The sequence below is a fragment of the Enhydra lutris genome, unplaced genomic scaffold (assembly GCF_002288905.1).
Source record: "Enhydra lutris kenyoni isolate GAN:26980312 unplaced genomic scaffold, ASM228890v2 scaffoldscaffold1, whole genome shotgun sequence".
Classification (NCBI taxonomy): domain Eukaryota; kingdom Metazoa; phylum Chordata; class Mammalia; order Carnivora; family Mustelidae; genus Enhydra; species Enhydra lutris.
The window spans coordinates 13326523-13340606 of NW_019154085.1; the positions used below are offsets into that span (position 1 = coordinate 13326523).

General features: G+C 37.8%; 1 protein-coding gene across 1 annotated transcript in view; it reads right to left on the minus strand.

Moving 5' to 3' along the window:
* Positions 1 to 821: 821 nt before the first annotated feature.
* The window catches only part of LOC111145012 (trafficking kinesin protein 2), a 58927-nt gene continuing 45664 nt past the window's right edge, over positions 822 to 14084 (minus strand). Inside the window, exons 11-16 of the mRNA XM_022499640.1 lie at positions 12118 to 12197; positions 11615 to 11818; positions 9489 to 9787; positions 7901 to 8149; positions 5820 to 5925; positions 822 to 3086 (exon numbers count right to left, since the gene is read on the minus strand). Coding sequence (XP_022355348.1) covers positions 2408 to 3086; positions 5820 to 5925; positions 7901 to 8149; positions 9489 to 9787; positions 11615 to 11818; positions 12118 to 12197 — 1617 coding nt within the window. The 3' untranslated portion in view covers positions 822 to 2407. The remainder of the gene's footprint in view (positions 3087 to 5819; positions 5926 to 7900; positions 8150 to 9488; positions 9788 to 11614; positions 11819 to 12117; positions 12198 to 14084) is intronic.

The following is a 14084-nucleotide window of genomic DNA, read 5'->3' on the forward strand; positions in this document are numbered from 1 at the left end:
AAATCTACCTTAGTTTATAGCTATTTACGTTAAGATACACAAATCTGATAATTTAACACTTTGTACTACTCTCTGGCCCTATATTTTTCTACTTCCTGATGTTTCTTGGAAACTGGCAACAGAAAGATTACTTTCTTAGAGAATAAATAAAAAGCTTTAAGAATTGGCTAAAATAAGCACCCCAGAGTCACTTTAGGAAGTAGAGGCTCAAATACAATTTTAAAAAAAAAATGAATTGGAATATTCTGGAAATTTAAACATCTTTAAACAAAGAATTCTTCTGGTTAGTGCCTACCGTATTCAGGGACACTTAACATTCACTTATGGACCTGCTGGAATCCTTCTGAACGTGGTATGTGGAAGGTCGGCTGACGTCAGCATGACTGACAGAAGGGGAGAGGACACTTTCACTTTTCGTTTTTACGAAATTTAGGAAAATTTTAATTAAGCTTCTACAAAGCATGGTAAACTCACACATTCTTACTACTGTATGCATGTTGGTTCTTCTACCCCTTTGGGCACATAGCTCTACACGTAGGAGAGGCATCTTCATGTAGCATAGGGGAAAGGAAGGACCCTCTTAAATATGAGAACAGGTGTATCAATGGGAACAAAAGGAGCAAGGCTCTTATCAAGAATTCTCCAGAAAGGGGCGCCTGGGTGGCTCAGTGGGTTAAAGCCTCTGCCTTCGGCTCAGGTCATGATCCCAGAGTCCTGGGATCGAGCCCCGCATCGGGCCATCTGCTCCGTGGAGAGCCTGCTTCCTCCTCTCTCTCTGCCTACCTCTCTGTCTACTTGTGATCTCTCTCTGTCAAATAAATAAATAAAATGTTTTTAGAAAAAAAGAGAATTCTCCAGAAAACTGTCTTCCAGTTAAGTCAGAAGAAATGAGCCAAACATTTGCAAATTGAGCTCCAAAAAGATCAGTTTGCCTCCCACTTTCAAAAACAAAATAATTAGCCCACTCCCTCATCTCTTCTCCATCATGCCTTTCATATAATGGTATTTTTTTCTGAACTGTACTGTGCAGAGAAAGCCATGTTGTCTGATGAACAGACCTTGATCGGCAACGCAGTGAAACATATCTGTTTCTTCCCAGTTCACGGCCTTGTGTCACACTGCTGAATGCGGAAACCCAGAGTTTCACTTTGCCACTTCACAGAATTTGTTAAAAAAAAAAAGAGGAATCCCAGAAAAAAAAGCAAAAACTTTGACTTTCCCATTAAAAAAGTTCATTCTCTAATTCTACAGAGGTCAAGAAAAAGGCTGATGTGCTTTAATTTTACATTAAAAAAACCACAATCTGAAAGCAAGCACCTGGGTTTTACTTTAGCTTATAATAATTTAATATGCCTGAGAATTTTTGTGCAAATACACGTCATCTTCAATGAAAAAATATGCATAGCACTTTGGAAAAAGTTTAGTTGCAACTAACTCTCCCTACGAAAAAACGTACAGACATAAATACACAACATTCCCTAAATCCTATTGATTGCACTTCTGGTTTAACCCCTTCCAGCCTCCAAGGACATAAAGACATGTAATTGTGTTCACACGCCTTGGCCACTGTCTTAATCTAAAAGAAATATTCTGAAAACAAGTATCCTTGGTTCCAATTTACCCATATTTTCCTTCTTAAAGTAAATCCTTCCTACCCCCAATTCATGTTGTTTTTTTTGGGAGGTGTTGTATAAAAATACACATTTAAAAATGATCTTTTATTATCACAAATACAAAAGGAATTTGGGTGGCCTTTGGGCTCCCAGTGGCTCAGAGGCTTGAAAACAGAAAGCAAAAGGGAGTTTCCACTACTCTGATTTTATGAAAAAGATAAAATTCCTTGTTTGCTACTGCCGTGTACATACCATTTGATGGATATGTAATTCAAGCAGACCTTAACAGGGTAAAACATAAGAGCCATCTCATTTGTCTCAGTAACAGATGGTGCTTAGCTCAGCAACCCTGCAGTTCAGCTTTTTATAGGCAGTGGTCAAAGCTGCTCCCTTTTTCTTCCCATCTCCTAACTTGGGTTCTTGCTGCTTTTGCTTACTAGAAGTAAATGTGCTAGCAAGTTCAGTATAACTGGTATATCTTGAGATTACTGAATTTATTGTCCAGTCACTTTTTATTCTCAAGATAGGAACACCCAACTGAAGAAGTATATTAAACCCTTCCTCTGTATCTGCCTCCAAACGTTCATGACCCATTCATTTATGCTTTCAGTTAATTAGACCTCATTCATTAGGGCCTCATCCCAATTCTGTTTCCATTCTTCCACTTTCCCCTTTCCACATTCACAACCCATCTGCAACATTCCTTGTCTCTCAGTCAGACCGGACTACAGGTATCAGTGCAAATCCATCCTTCATGTGTTAATTTGTCTAAGAGGTCAGTTAACTGCTGAACCTCAGTCTTCCTTCAGGATATCCATTTTCGGGGAGGTTGTGCAAACTGGGGTGCCCAAGCTACCCATCATGACTGGAAGACTCTGATTCCTCCTCAGTCCACTCAATAAATTGCTACCTGAATTTAAATAAACAGCAGAGTCCGGTCTTCGAAGACCAATCTCTGCCTCTTGGCTTCTTCCATTTTCCTGTGCATCAGGGGTCTTGATCACTCTGGCAATCCCCAGTCTCTTCAGCCTGTCCACCAAGTTCATCTTCAACTGGCCAACATCAGGAGGGTTCCGGGTAGGTCTCAAACCATACATCTCCTGGAGGAATGTTTCGGCTGGTCGGGAGGCCAAAAAATTTTCGGAGAGATGCACTCGAGGCTCAAAGGGCAAAGGAGAAGGGCAAGGTGAGTGAGATGGTGAATTTGGTGGTGTCGAAGGAATAGCCAGGGCTTTAGGGATAGGTTGGAGGAGGGGGCTCTCTGAAACTGGGCTGTGATACACTTTAGCAGAAATGCCTCGCTCTTGTAGAAGTTTGGCCAAGCTCGTGGTGCTACTGAAGGTTATAGTGGAATCTCGTCGGTTGGTAACAGATTCACCAATGCTGAGTCTGTAGGACATAGCAGGAGAATTCACAGCTGTGTTTGATGAACTGCTCCCACTACTTCCACAGGATAATGAAGGGAACCCAGAGCTTTGGGGGGAAAAAAAAGAAAGAAAGCAGGAGAGAGTGTTTAAAAATAAAAAGTAATTTCCAAGTCAGGATTTAAAGTAACTACATTAGTTATCTGTAGTAAATACAGAGCAACAGGCAATACATCAGTAAGTGTACTCTGGAAAGATCTGAATGAGAATTTTGATATTTACTTCAGTGATTTGATTGGTTAATTATCTGTAATTTGTAACTAAGTCACTAAACTCATTGAAACATACTTCTTTTCATAGGCTATAGAAAGTTTACTCTAAGAAAACTTCTTAAATTATAACTTAAAATATATGTCTTTGGGAATATGAATAAATTTTATGATAGAAATCAAAGAAATTAAAATATTACAGAAAATAGCCGGAAATTTTTATTCTTATATATTCATTCCATAAAGTGAAATACACCAGAGACAATAATCCATGAGTAAATAATTGTCCAACTTTTTTTTTAGAAAATATCATCTTTATATTAAACCTAAGATGCTCTTGTAAGGAGAAATTTTTTTAATCTTTCAATTTTATATTATTAAGAACTCATAAAAGTTGAAATTGTTAAAACTTCCATTTTCAAGAATGTTAATTCCAAACAGTCATAGTATAAGAATATCCATGAAACAAATTTTTCTTAACTTGACAAATGTTTCTTGACTTCGAACATGTGTTTGTGGGAAAATAAAAATAATTAAAAGCTTTGACAACCATTAGAAACTTCCTTATTCTGTGTTTTGTTCGAAAGAAAAAAAAAACCTAAGAAATCATGCACTCAAGGAAATGGTGACAGAGCAGAGAGGGAACTTCTTTTGCCAATTTCCCTCCCTTGAGCAAATGTTACCAGTATTTAATAGATAAACTTTCATTTAAACACAGAATACTCAGTATATCAAGATAACAAAATTTTTAATGATTATTAACAAAGTTATTATGAAAACATATTAATAAATAAACTTTCTGAAGTACCAACTGGTATGAAAGAAACAAAGAACAAACAAGTTTGACTCTGTGGTTAAAGAAATCCAAGTAAGAACCTCTAATGTGATGCAGCCTACAGCTATACTCCCAGGTTTCCACCCCCATTTCCTACTTAACTGTGGAACAAACTGTCTTTTCCCAAAATGTACACTTCGTATAGTATCAACCTGTAATGAGTCCTCCCAAGAACCAAGTTTACAAAACTTGCAATCTTGTTGACATAAGAACAATGTAGAAAAACTAAAGACATGACTGTTCATTACAGACTTTATTGAGATCTTTACTGGATGAAACCCAAATGCTTCCCTAAATAACTGATTTGTTCTTACATACATTGTGAATCATAATCTTATTTCCCTCCACATTGGCAGCTAGAAAGTTAAGACTCGAATATATGGCTCACACTAGCAAGTATCTAAGACTTTATGTTACAACCTGTATACTAGCTTTATTCTTTTACCCATTTTATATCCTTACTCTTGATTCCTCTGTGCTTCGTTTTTCTTTGCTACTCCTAGTTAACATTATCCCAATGTCGCATGTACCTTTGAAAACCACCTTAAATTCTTTTGGGAATCGGTAGGACAAAAATAGCAGCTTTGCCCAGAGGGTTCTGGCCTTTGCCCTCAGCTTCTGGGAGGTAATCTATGTTGTGTCTGATACACACGTATTTGTTTAGGATGAAGGCAGGCCATACTAGATCTTGGGGTGAGCCTGGCCACATCCAGCAGTTTTAGGGTAGGGGTCAGTCATGCCCAAGAGAACAACCATGTGATTTAGGGTGGGGGCTTTAGGTCAGTGGACCTGGAGGGGAGCTCAACTATACAGGCAATCAGTCAATCCGTCAATCAATCAATCATGACTATGCTCTGAAACCTCGATAAAAAATCTGGACACTGAGGCTTGCATGAGCTTTCCCAGCTGGCGATACTCTGCACGTACTATCACACATCGGTGCTAGGAAAGTAATGAATCCTAAGAATAAGGAACCCTCCCAGACTCTGACCTATGTCTCTTTTTGACTAATTTTAACTTGTAACCATTTCCTATAATAAACAGCATCCAGGAGCATAATGGCTTTCAGTGAGTTCCGTGAATCTTTCTAGCAAATTATCAAACCAGACAGTGGTTTTGGGAACACCATGAACTTGCAGAACTTGCAAGTAGTGTCAGAAGTGAGGTCAGTCTGGGAAGCCTGGGTGGCTCAATCGGTTAAGCGTCTGCCTTTGGCTCAGGTCATGATCCTAGGATCCTGGGATTGAGTCCCACACTGGGCTCTTTGCTCAGTGGGGAGCCTGCTTCCCGCTCTGCCTGCGGCTCCCCCTGCCTATGTGCTCTCTCTTTCTCCCTGACAAATAAATAAATAAAATCTTTAAAAAAACAAACAAAAAAACCCCCCAAAAACAAGTGCAGGCAGTCTTGTGTTGAGGACTGTTCCCTCAACTCTTGTGGTTTAGCTTCCTCTGGGTACAGGAGCAGCTGGGTCATTTGGTACCTCTGCCTTTGGACCAGTCACCTAAACTATCTATGCCTCCATTTTTCACTTACACAACACATCCTCACTTGCCCTGCCAACTTCAAAGAGTTACAATGATCAAAGGAGAAGATACAATGCGAAAATATCCTAAAGACAAATGATCGCAGAACATTAATTAAAATTCTGGGAGTTAAAATGAAAGTAATTTTTGAAATCAGTTCACGAACACATATTAAGGAAATAAGTTTTGGCCCTCGAATTGCCCAGACCCCTTACCTGGGGGTAACCTGAGTGATATCAGAAGGATGCAAAATCCTACAGGTGGTGAAGGTGAATGTCGAATTTGTGCATGATAGACACTTGCCTGGGTTTGAGGTTGCAACTGAAGTAGAGATTTTAATGGAATCAAACAAAATTGAAAGACTAGGTTAATGATGTAAAACATTCATCATTATTTATGAATTAAGCATTAGTCAAGGGTCTTTTGTACAAAAATCACCAAATTTGAAATGAAATATACATAAATATTGTATTAGTATCAGCTGGCTAGTATATAGCTGAATCCTTCAATACTTTAAAACTGTAATTCAAAAGGATTAAAAATAGGTTAGAAATAAGAGAAAAACATATTCTGAAAAAATACATTAATCTCCCCTCCCTCCACCCTATCCCCAACAAGATCTAGTCATTCAGTCTTTCTAGCCAAACCATCTACTTCTAATAGTTCTCAAAGTGTGGTCTGCAGACCCTGTGGGAATCCACAGGTCACAGGTCAAAACTACTTGCACAGCAATGCTGAGATGTTATCTGCCGTTTTGACTGGGTTGGCATTTGCACTGTTAGTGCAGAAGCAACGCTGAGCAAAACTGCTCCCTCCTTAGCACCAATCAAAGCAATGGCACCAAGCTATAGCGAGCTCTGCTAACATCCTTCGCGGCTGCCCACCCACAACAGTTAAAAAAAAAAAAAAAAAAAAAAAAAAAAAGCCAGATTCACATAAGAATGTCCTTGATGAAGCAGTAAAAACTACTTACTAAATCTTGACCCTGTATCTTAATATTCTGTGTGATTAAAGGGGAAGTGAGCATTAAGCACTCCGTTGCATACCAAGATAACAATGGTTATCTAAAAAGGAAACTCACACGGGCAATGGAGTTGAAATTTTTTCTTCCAACACCAGTTTTACTTGAAAGAACAGCTAACAAACTCTGGTTATTCAGACTTGACTGTCTGGCAGAAATTTTGGAAATGAAGGTAGAGAGCCTATCTTTTCAATAAAAATAGTTTACAGGATTTGCTGTCAGTGACAAAATTTCATCTTTCAAGTGGAGTTCTGGAGCACTGCTACCCACCGTTGAGAGCTTTAAAGCTTCCTAATACTAAAAAGATTTATCTGATGAGCTATGTGGTGATATTAATATAATTTTAATGTATTATATAATGAAATACATTAAGATTTGGAAGATCTGCATAACTCAGTGAACCAATATTTTCCAAATGACAAGTGCATGATATTATAAAATCATACATGGGTAAAAGATACATTCAGAGTATAGGATAGACCCACAGATTTTGTAACTAAGTATGAAAAGTTCACTGGTAGGTTTTTGGATTCCACATTGCTATAAAGCTTAAAGAAACTACCACTTACCAAGTTTTGGTGTAATATCAGAGAATTATCCACAAATACCTGAAGAGGCTATTAAAATACTCTCTCCTTTCACAACTACAGGTCTGTGTGAGCCTGCATTTCCTTCATACTCTTTAAATGAAGCAACATATGACAACAAACAATACAGAAGCTGTACGAAAATCTAGCCATCTTCTTTTAAGCTATAAATCAGTGACTTGCAAAACTATAAAACAAAACCATTCTTCTCAAAGAGAACAGCTACTTTTCCATAAAACACATTATTTATGTTAACATGTAATTATTATTTTTAAATCAGTTAACAAATATTTTGGTTCTTCCTCAGTTTTGATTTCCAATATAGTAAATATCAGTAGATACAACCCACAAAGACAAGCTGTCTAGAATCTCAATGATTTTTAAGGGTATAAAGAGATCCTGGCCCAAAGGGCTTAGGAACCACTGACTGAATTGATCTTTCTCTGACTCAGGCTGGCTAAGAGGTGGGGAGGATGAGAAAGGCCACTGATGCTACAGATCTTTCTTCTCTTTAAAGAATGAGTGCATTCCAGTTAGGTCTTTATTAATTATTAATTAATCAGCCATTATTAATTAACTAATAATTAATCATTAATAATTGGTTAATTAAGTAGAAGTGGTCCAGTGGCCCTCCTGGAAATCAGAATGCAGAATTCCCGGACCACACCCCACCGAGCACTGTTCTTACCTGTAACTGGACCACTAGCTGAAGTAATGGCTGGAAGGAAGATTCCTGTTACTGGCTTGGATACTGAAGGTTTCTGTTCCACTTGGAAAGTGATACCTTCCTCTTCATCCTCTTCTAAATCCGAGAGGTGATAGACGGCATCCTTGGGCAACTGGGTAAAACCTTTAGTGATGACACCTGGTCGTGGGTCAAGAATGGTTCCTAAATTTGGTTGGGCGAGCTGCTGCCAGTGGTGCAAAGTTTGTGATCCTGAATGTGCAAGACCAAACACAAAAAACAAACAACAACAACAACAACACCTTATAAGGCACGTTTTAAATTTCCCACAAATATTCGATCTTGAAACAGAGGCTATGTATGTGCCAAAAAGGATAATAATAAAACGACTTATTTAGTCTTAATATTTCAGTAAAATTTATATGAAGTTCTCTGTTACAAGATGCTAAAGGTATGGGTAATAATCTTACTGTTTCAAAAGGAAAGCTGAAAAAAACAGGGGCGAAAAAGCCAAGACAACAGCCTTAGTGGGAACTAGGATGCTGAAGCAGTGAGGAGAAGGAAGACAGGTACCCTAGAGGTGGGGTTGGATCGTCCCAGGTAACAAAAATCAATACTTCCTTGGCTTGAAAACTATGCTTACGAACTTCAAAGTCAAAAGCCAGGCTTCTAGATTGAAAGACACCTGAATTTCAGTGTTTTGTTTTTTTGTATTCTTCCCCACCCTGCTCATGACTCTCCTCTCCCCAGGCTCTCCAGGGAGAGTAGGGAAGTGAAGGAGATGCTAAAGGCAGGATATATCCCCGTGGTTCCTGTCTAAGAAACCTGGTGAAAGGCCAAGCACCTGCACCCGCACCGTCCAGTTACGTCACTACACACATTTCACCCTGCAGTGGGCAACTCTGACAAGTATCTGCCCTGATCATTAGTGAGTGAAACTAACTTACAGAACCCTCGAGTCTGAAGGGTCTTTAGCGATTACCTACCCAAATTCGTCTAAGGCAGATTCCTTTATGATCATAACAGAATCATTTGAAGGTAATCAGGGTTCCTTAAAACAAATTTATTTTGAATTCAAGTTCTGTCTTAGAAGGGAAAAGAAACTGAAAGGAAATGATCAAAACTGGCAAAAAAACCCAAAACAAAACAAAACAAAACAAAACACCAAACCAACCAGGACCTACATGTCTTGAAGTAAGTGACACTTCCTGGGTAAAGAACTCTTTTTTGAAAAGGAAGGTAGAGATGAAGTATTACATCTATATTATTTTTATTTATTTATCATATCCCATTTATTTTACCATGAAAACTGTATCAATGATATATCTCAGGTAAGGACGGGAGAGGATGCTCCTCCTTCCTCACATTTATATTAAAAAAACACGGATGGCTGATGACTTGGAGAAAGCAGATCTCTTCATTCTTTTTCCACAAAGTACCCTAATGGACTTCAGCCACACAAATGAGGTTTAGGGGTAATAAAGGTATCTCCTGCACATAGTCCTCTTATAATTACAATACAAGTTCAATTCAGGAAAGGGAAAGGCTAATAAGCAATGTGGCTTAAGAATGGCCCTTACTGATTTATTACCTTCAAGGGGCTTGACGATTTGTAGTTTTTCAGGCATAAAACCTCGAAGGCAACTGGCACTGCTGAGGTCTGTGATCTCCGACTGGTCAGTGCATAGAGAGGCAAGGCTCTCTGTGGGGGTACCACAGCCACTAGCCGCTTCTTTCTGGTCCGCCAGAACCTGGATCTTCCGCTCCCATTCCTCAGCAAAGAACTGCTTCTCGCTTAAGTAGTTCTGGCGCCGCAGACTAAGGCGATGCAGTGCTGTAGCCAAATCACTATCTCCAGACGGTCCTGGTTGACCCACCTTCTGAACGTTCCTATGGGAAAACCATTCACTGACTAGATCTGTAAGGGTGATAACCACAACCTAGACTTCTCTTTTCTACAATGGTGAATGTTTAAGAGACTGATCTTAAAATCATAGTGTTTTTTCCTTGGAACTCAAGAATACAGAAATAATAACAAACCAAAATCACTAATACTATACATCTTTTTTACAAATCATTTCAAGAAACCTCTGACAAGCAAATATATACTTATTTTATGTTTACTAACTTTTCTATTTCATTTAATTTTTATATTGAAGTATAATTAACATACAATTTTATATTAGTTTCAGGTGTATAATATACTGATTTGAGAATTGTAAACATTCCTCAGTGGTCACCATGATAAGTATAGCCACATAATTTATGAAACTACAGCTATGACTTCTATAAATTTAGTTTAGGCAGCCGGAAAAGTAAACTATATATTGCAGTGAATCTATAATACCACTGATTCTAAGAGGTACTATTACTTTATTTTATGTACTACTAAGAGAGAAAAAAATTCTACCCATTAAACTATGATATGCCATCCTCTATGAATACTGCAGAACATTTAAAAAAAAAAACACCCAAGATTTGTAAATACTACATTTTCATAGTTCTGTGAACATATTTGCTCACTTTTTAATATTTTTGAAATTAGAGGTTTCTTACAATTGATATCAAAAGAAAAAGTACCAAGCCAAGCTGCAGGAGCTCCTGGCTACTAGACGTGAATTCACAAAGAACTGTTCGCTCATCTCCTAAGGTAATTGTGTACAATGACATAGTACTAACATTGACACTTAAAGCTACTGTGGGTACAAACTGAAAGACAAAAAGAAAAATCCAAGGTGATGGGTCTTTTTCTCTGTTTCTTTTTTTTTTTTTTGCAACACAAGATATTTTTATTTTTGGACCAAACAAATTGCACCCATGGACCAAACCTGTAGTTTACAGAAGTATGACCAATACCCTTCTGTGAAGTGATAATGGGCAAGCTACAAAATGACTGAAGCCTCACTTCCCTCAAACTATACGTTGAAAAGATATAGTACCTACACTATAGGGTGATTGTTGCCAGGATTAACCAATATTTAGCTCCTAGTCCACAATTAAGTGTTCACTAATGCTAAGAACTCTACCCCATGTACTACTGATAACAGCTAGTACTTCTCATGTATTTGGTATGTTCTAGGATCAGTTTCTGCATTAGGAAAGATTTCTCTCAGATGCCAAACATCTACCTTTCAAAAGTCTTCTGCTGACTTCCCAGTGATCCTGTTTAACTCTAGTTACATGTACGTAATTCAGTAAGACGAATTAATGAAAACTGGAAAAAAATCTAAGCTTAAACAAAGAGGAAGTTAAGAGCGACCTAGTCTTCCTCAATAGTTACTCAAGCTTTTGATTTACCCTAAAGGCACCAAAGCACTTGAGGTAATGAGAATGGGTCATCAGCGTCATCCGACGCTACGCGTGACTGCCGATGACCTAAAGATTCAAACAAATCTGACTCAGAACAGGAAGATTTAGACTCACACTATGCCATACTATGCCATACTAAAGAAAAAAGTAGTAAAGAATTTTAAAGTTCAATGCAAGTTCCATATTGAATGTACTTAATTAAATGCAGCATTTTCACTCTAAAAACTTTTATGAAGTCAATGATCTGTCCTACAAATAATGCCATAGGACATCATCACTGAATGAAAAACTGACAGTTCTAGAACCTCCTTAGAATAGCACAGAACAATGCTGGAATGTAAGTATGTGAATCTGGCATATCAATGCTATAAAAATTACAGAATCACTGCCATGATCTATGTTTCTTACTCTGAAACCTCTTCTGAGTTGCTCCCCTGATTCAGGAGTGTTTTGTCCTCTGTTTGTTGTAAACCGGACTCAAAAGGCTTTGCTGTCATGACGACACTTGAACGGTTGGACCCTGGAATGGGTAGCAGAGCTGGAAATGGGATGGAGCGGCCCCGTGTGTCATTGGCAACCTTGACAGTGTCAAATACCCGTTTCTGTTGGGCTCTGTCAAAAGAGAAGCGTTCATTATTGCCACTGCCCGTCACTGGAGTGCTTTAGAAGAGACATGTATATGCAATTCATTAAAAATAAAGCCACCTTGACTAGCCTCTAAACTTTAGGAGAAATTATTAGAAAGTAACCTTCAGGACAAGAGAGTGCTCTTACAGATGGGAGCACCATGAAAGAAACCTTGAATACTAAGCAGATTCACAATTGAATCTCAAAATACCTATCACTTAGGACTGGCTTCTTTTTAATTGCATCCCAATACCTGGGGAATAATGCATGTGATCTGTACTTACTTTTGTTTAAAGAGAGAAGATTCCTCATCCAAACTCAACTTTTTACGCATGGTCCCCTCAATCTCAGCTGCCAAAGATTCCTAAGAAAAAGAGTTTGAGATTCCTATAATGATTATGTATGTAAGAAGCCTGTTAGGAGAAATGAATTATCCTTAAATTAATTAATAGAGTCTCCAGAATCCAATACATCTGGTGTTAGAATAAAAGAAAACACAAGAAAATAGTCACAGGGCAAAATGCAAGGAAAAAAGAGATATTTTGGATATTACTTTTTACAAGAGTAACTTTTAACAAGAACCAACTTCTTTTTCACGATGTATTTTTAGGAGAACAGTGGAAAAAACCAACATGATAAATAGAAAATATTACATAGGGAGACACAAAAAAACAAAAGGTCTGAAAAGCTATAAACCAAAATGCCAATAATGATTCTCTGGAAGTTAGGATTTGATGGTACTTCATAAATTCTTTTTGCTTCTTTTAATTTCTAACTTTCCTATGATAAACATGTATAGCTTTAAAATGTAGAAAAAACATCCAAGGAAAAATAAGCAAGTTCCCCCTTTCCCTGGTCAGAGATGAGGATTCAGCTAGCATGGGTGCCATGCTTAGCAAAGCTGAGCTGACAAGGAGTAGAATGGGAGACACTGGTGTGAACTCATGCTTTTAAATATATAGAGATAGAAGAACATGAATATGGATGGAGACATATATATTGATGTGTTTGAGTGGGTGTACATGTATGAATGCACATATATTTCCTAGCTCTATCTGTTGAGCAGGCCTAGACCTATAACACTCTAGTGGCAATGGATACATAGGACCAGATCTTGAATTCTAAAACTAACCAGACCTCCCTGGAGAAATGGCTGATTCCAGGACTGGGACAGGAAAAGATAAGATAAGTTTTAAAGGATATCCCTGGCCATATCTGGAACAATTTGCTCCATATCTGGAACAATTTGAATAACAAGTATCAAAATAAAAAAAACCAGTAATAACAGATTATGATCTACTAACTAAAATAGGAATCCAAGAGTCCACATGGACATAACTAAATGAACAAATGAATAAATAAATGAGGCAGAAATGGGGGGCCTTGGTGGCTCAGTCGGTTGAGCGTCTGACTCTTGATTTTGGCTCAGGCCATGATCTCAGGGTTGTGAGATCAAGCCCTGTGTCGGGCTCCATGCTGGATGTGGAGCCTGCTTAAGTTTTTCTCTGTGCACCCCCCAACACCAACAAACAAACAAACGAATGAATAAATGACACAGAAAGGCTCTGACAAAAGAATGTCGATTAATAAATGTAAAAAAAATGATGGAATTAGAAAATCACCATTTGGCAATCATCATAGTAATAACTGAGTTAGATATAAACTACCACTGAGTATTAAAACTAGTGGATAAATGTTTGCTGAGAAAAACAGGATATTTAAATAGTCTCAAAGTATAGTATCTTCTCATAAAAGAGTAACTTTGACCACTTGGCTAAACTAGCATCTGTCAATTTTCATCATTGTAAAGTTAATTAGTAACATTAATTTAATTAACTATCAATTAGCATTGATTAACTTTAGAGTGGGAAAAGCTGGCAGATGCTAACATTAACCTAGTGATCAAAATTAATTAACATCATCAGTAACGGGATTAAATAGACAATGTGAGCCTCCTATTACAGTGTACTGAGAAGAACATGGCAATATTTCTGCCAAAAATACAATGCCTGAATCTAATCAACAGATAAATCCAAACTGAGGACATTCTATAAAGGTCATGAAAGGCAAGCAAAGACAGAACAAGTGTCCCCAGTTGAAACAACCAAATGCAACATATCCTTCAAAGGACATTGTTGGGATTGCTGGCAAAATTTAAATGGGCTCTGTGGATGAGATGATAGTATTATATATCAATGACAATTTCCTGTCATTGACAAATTATATTTGACAGTTATAGTATGGTTATGTA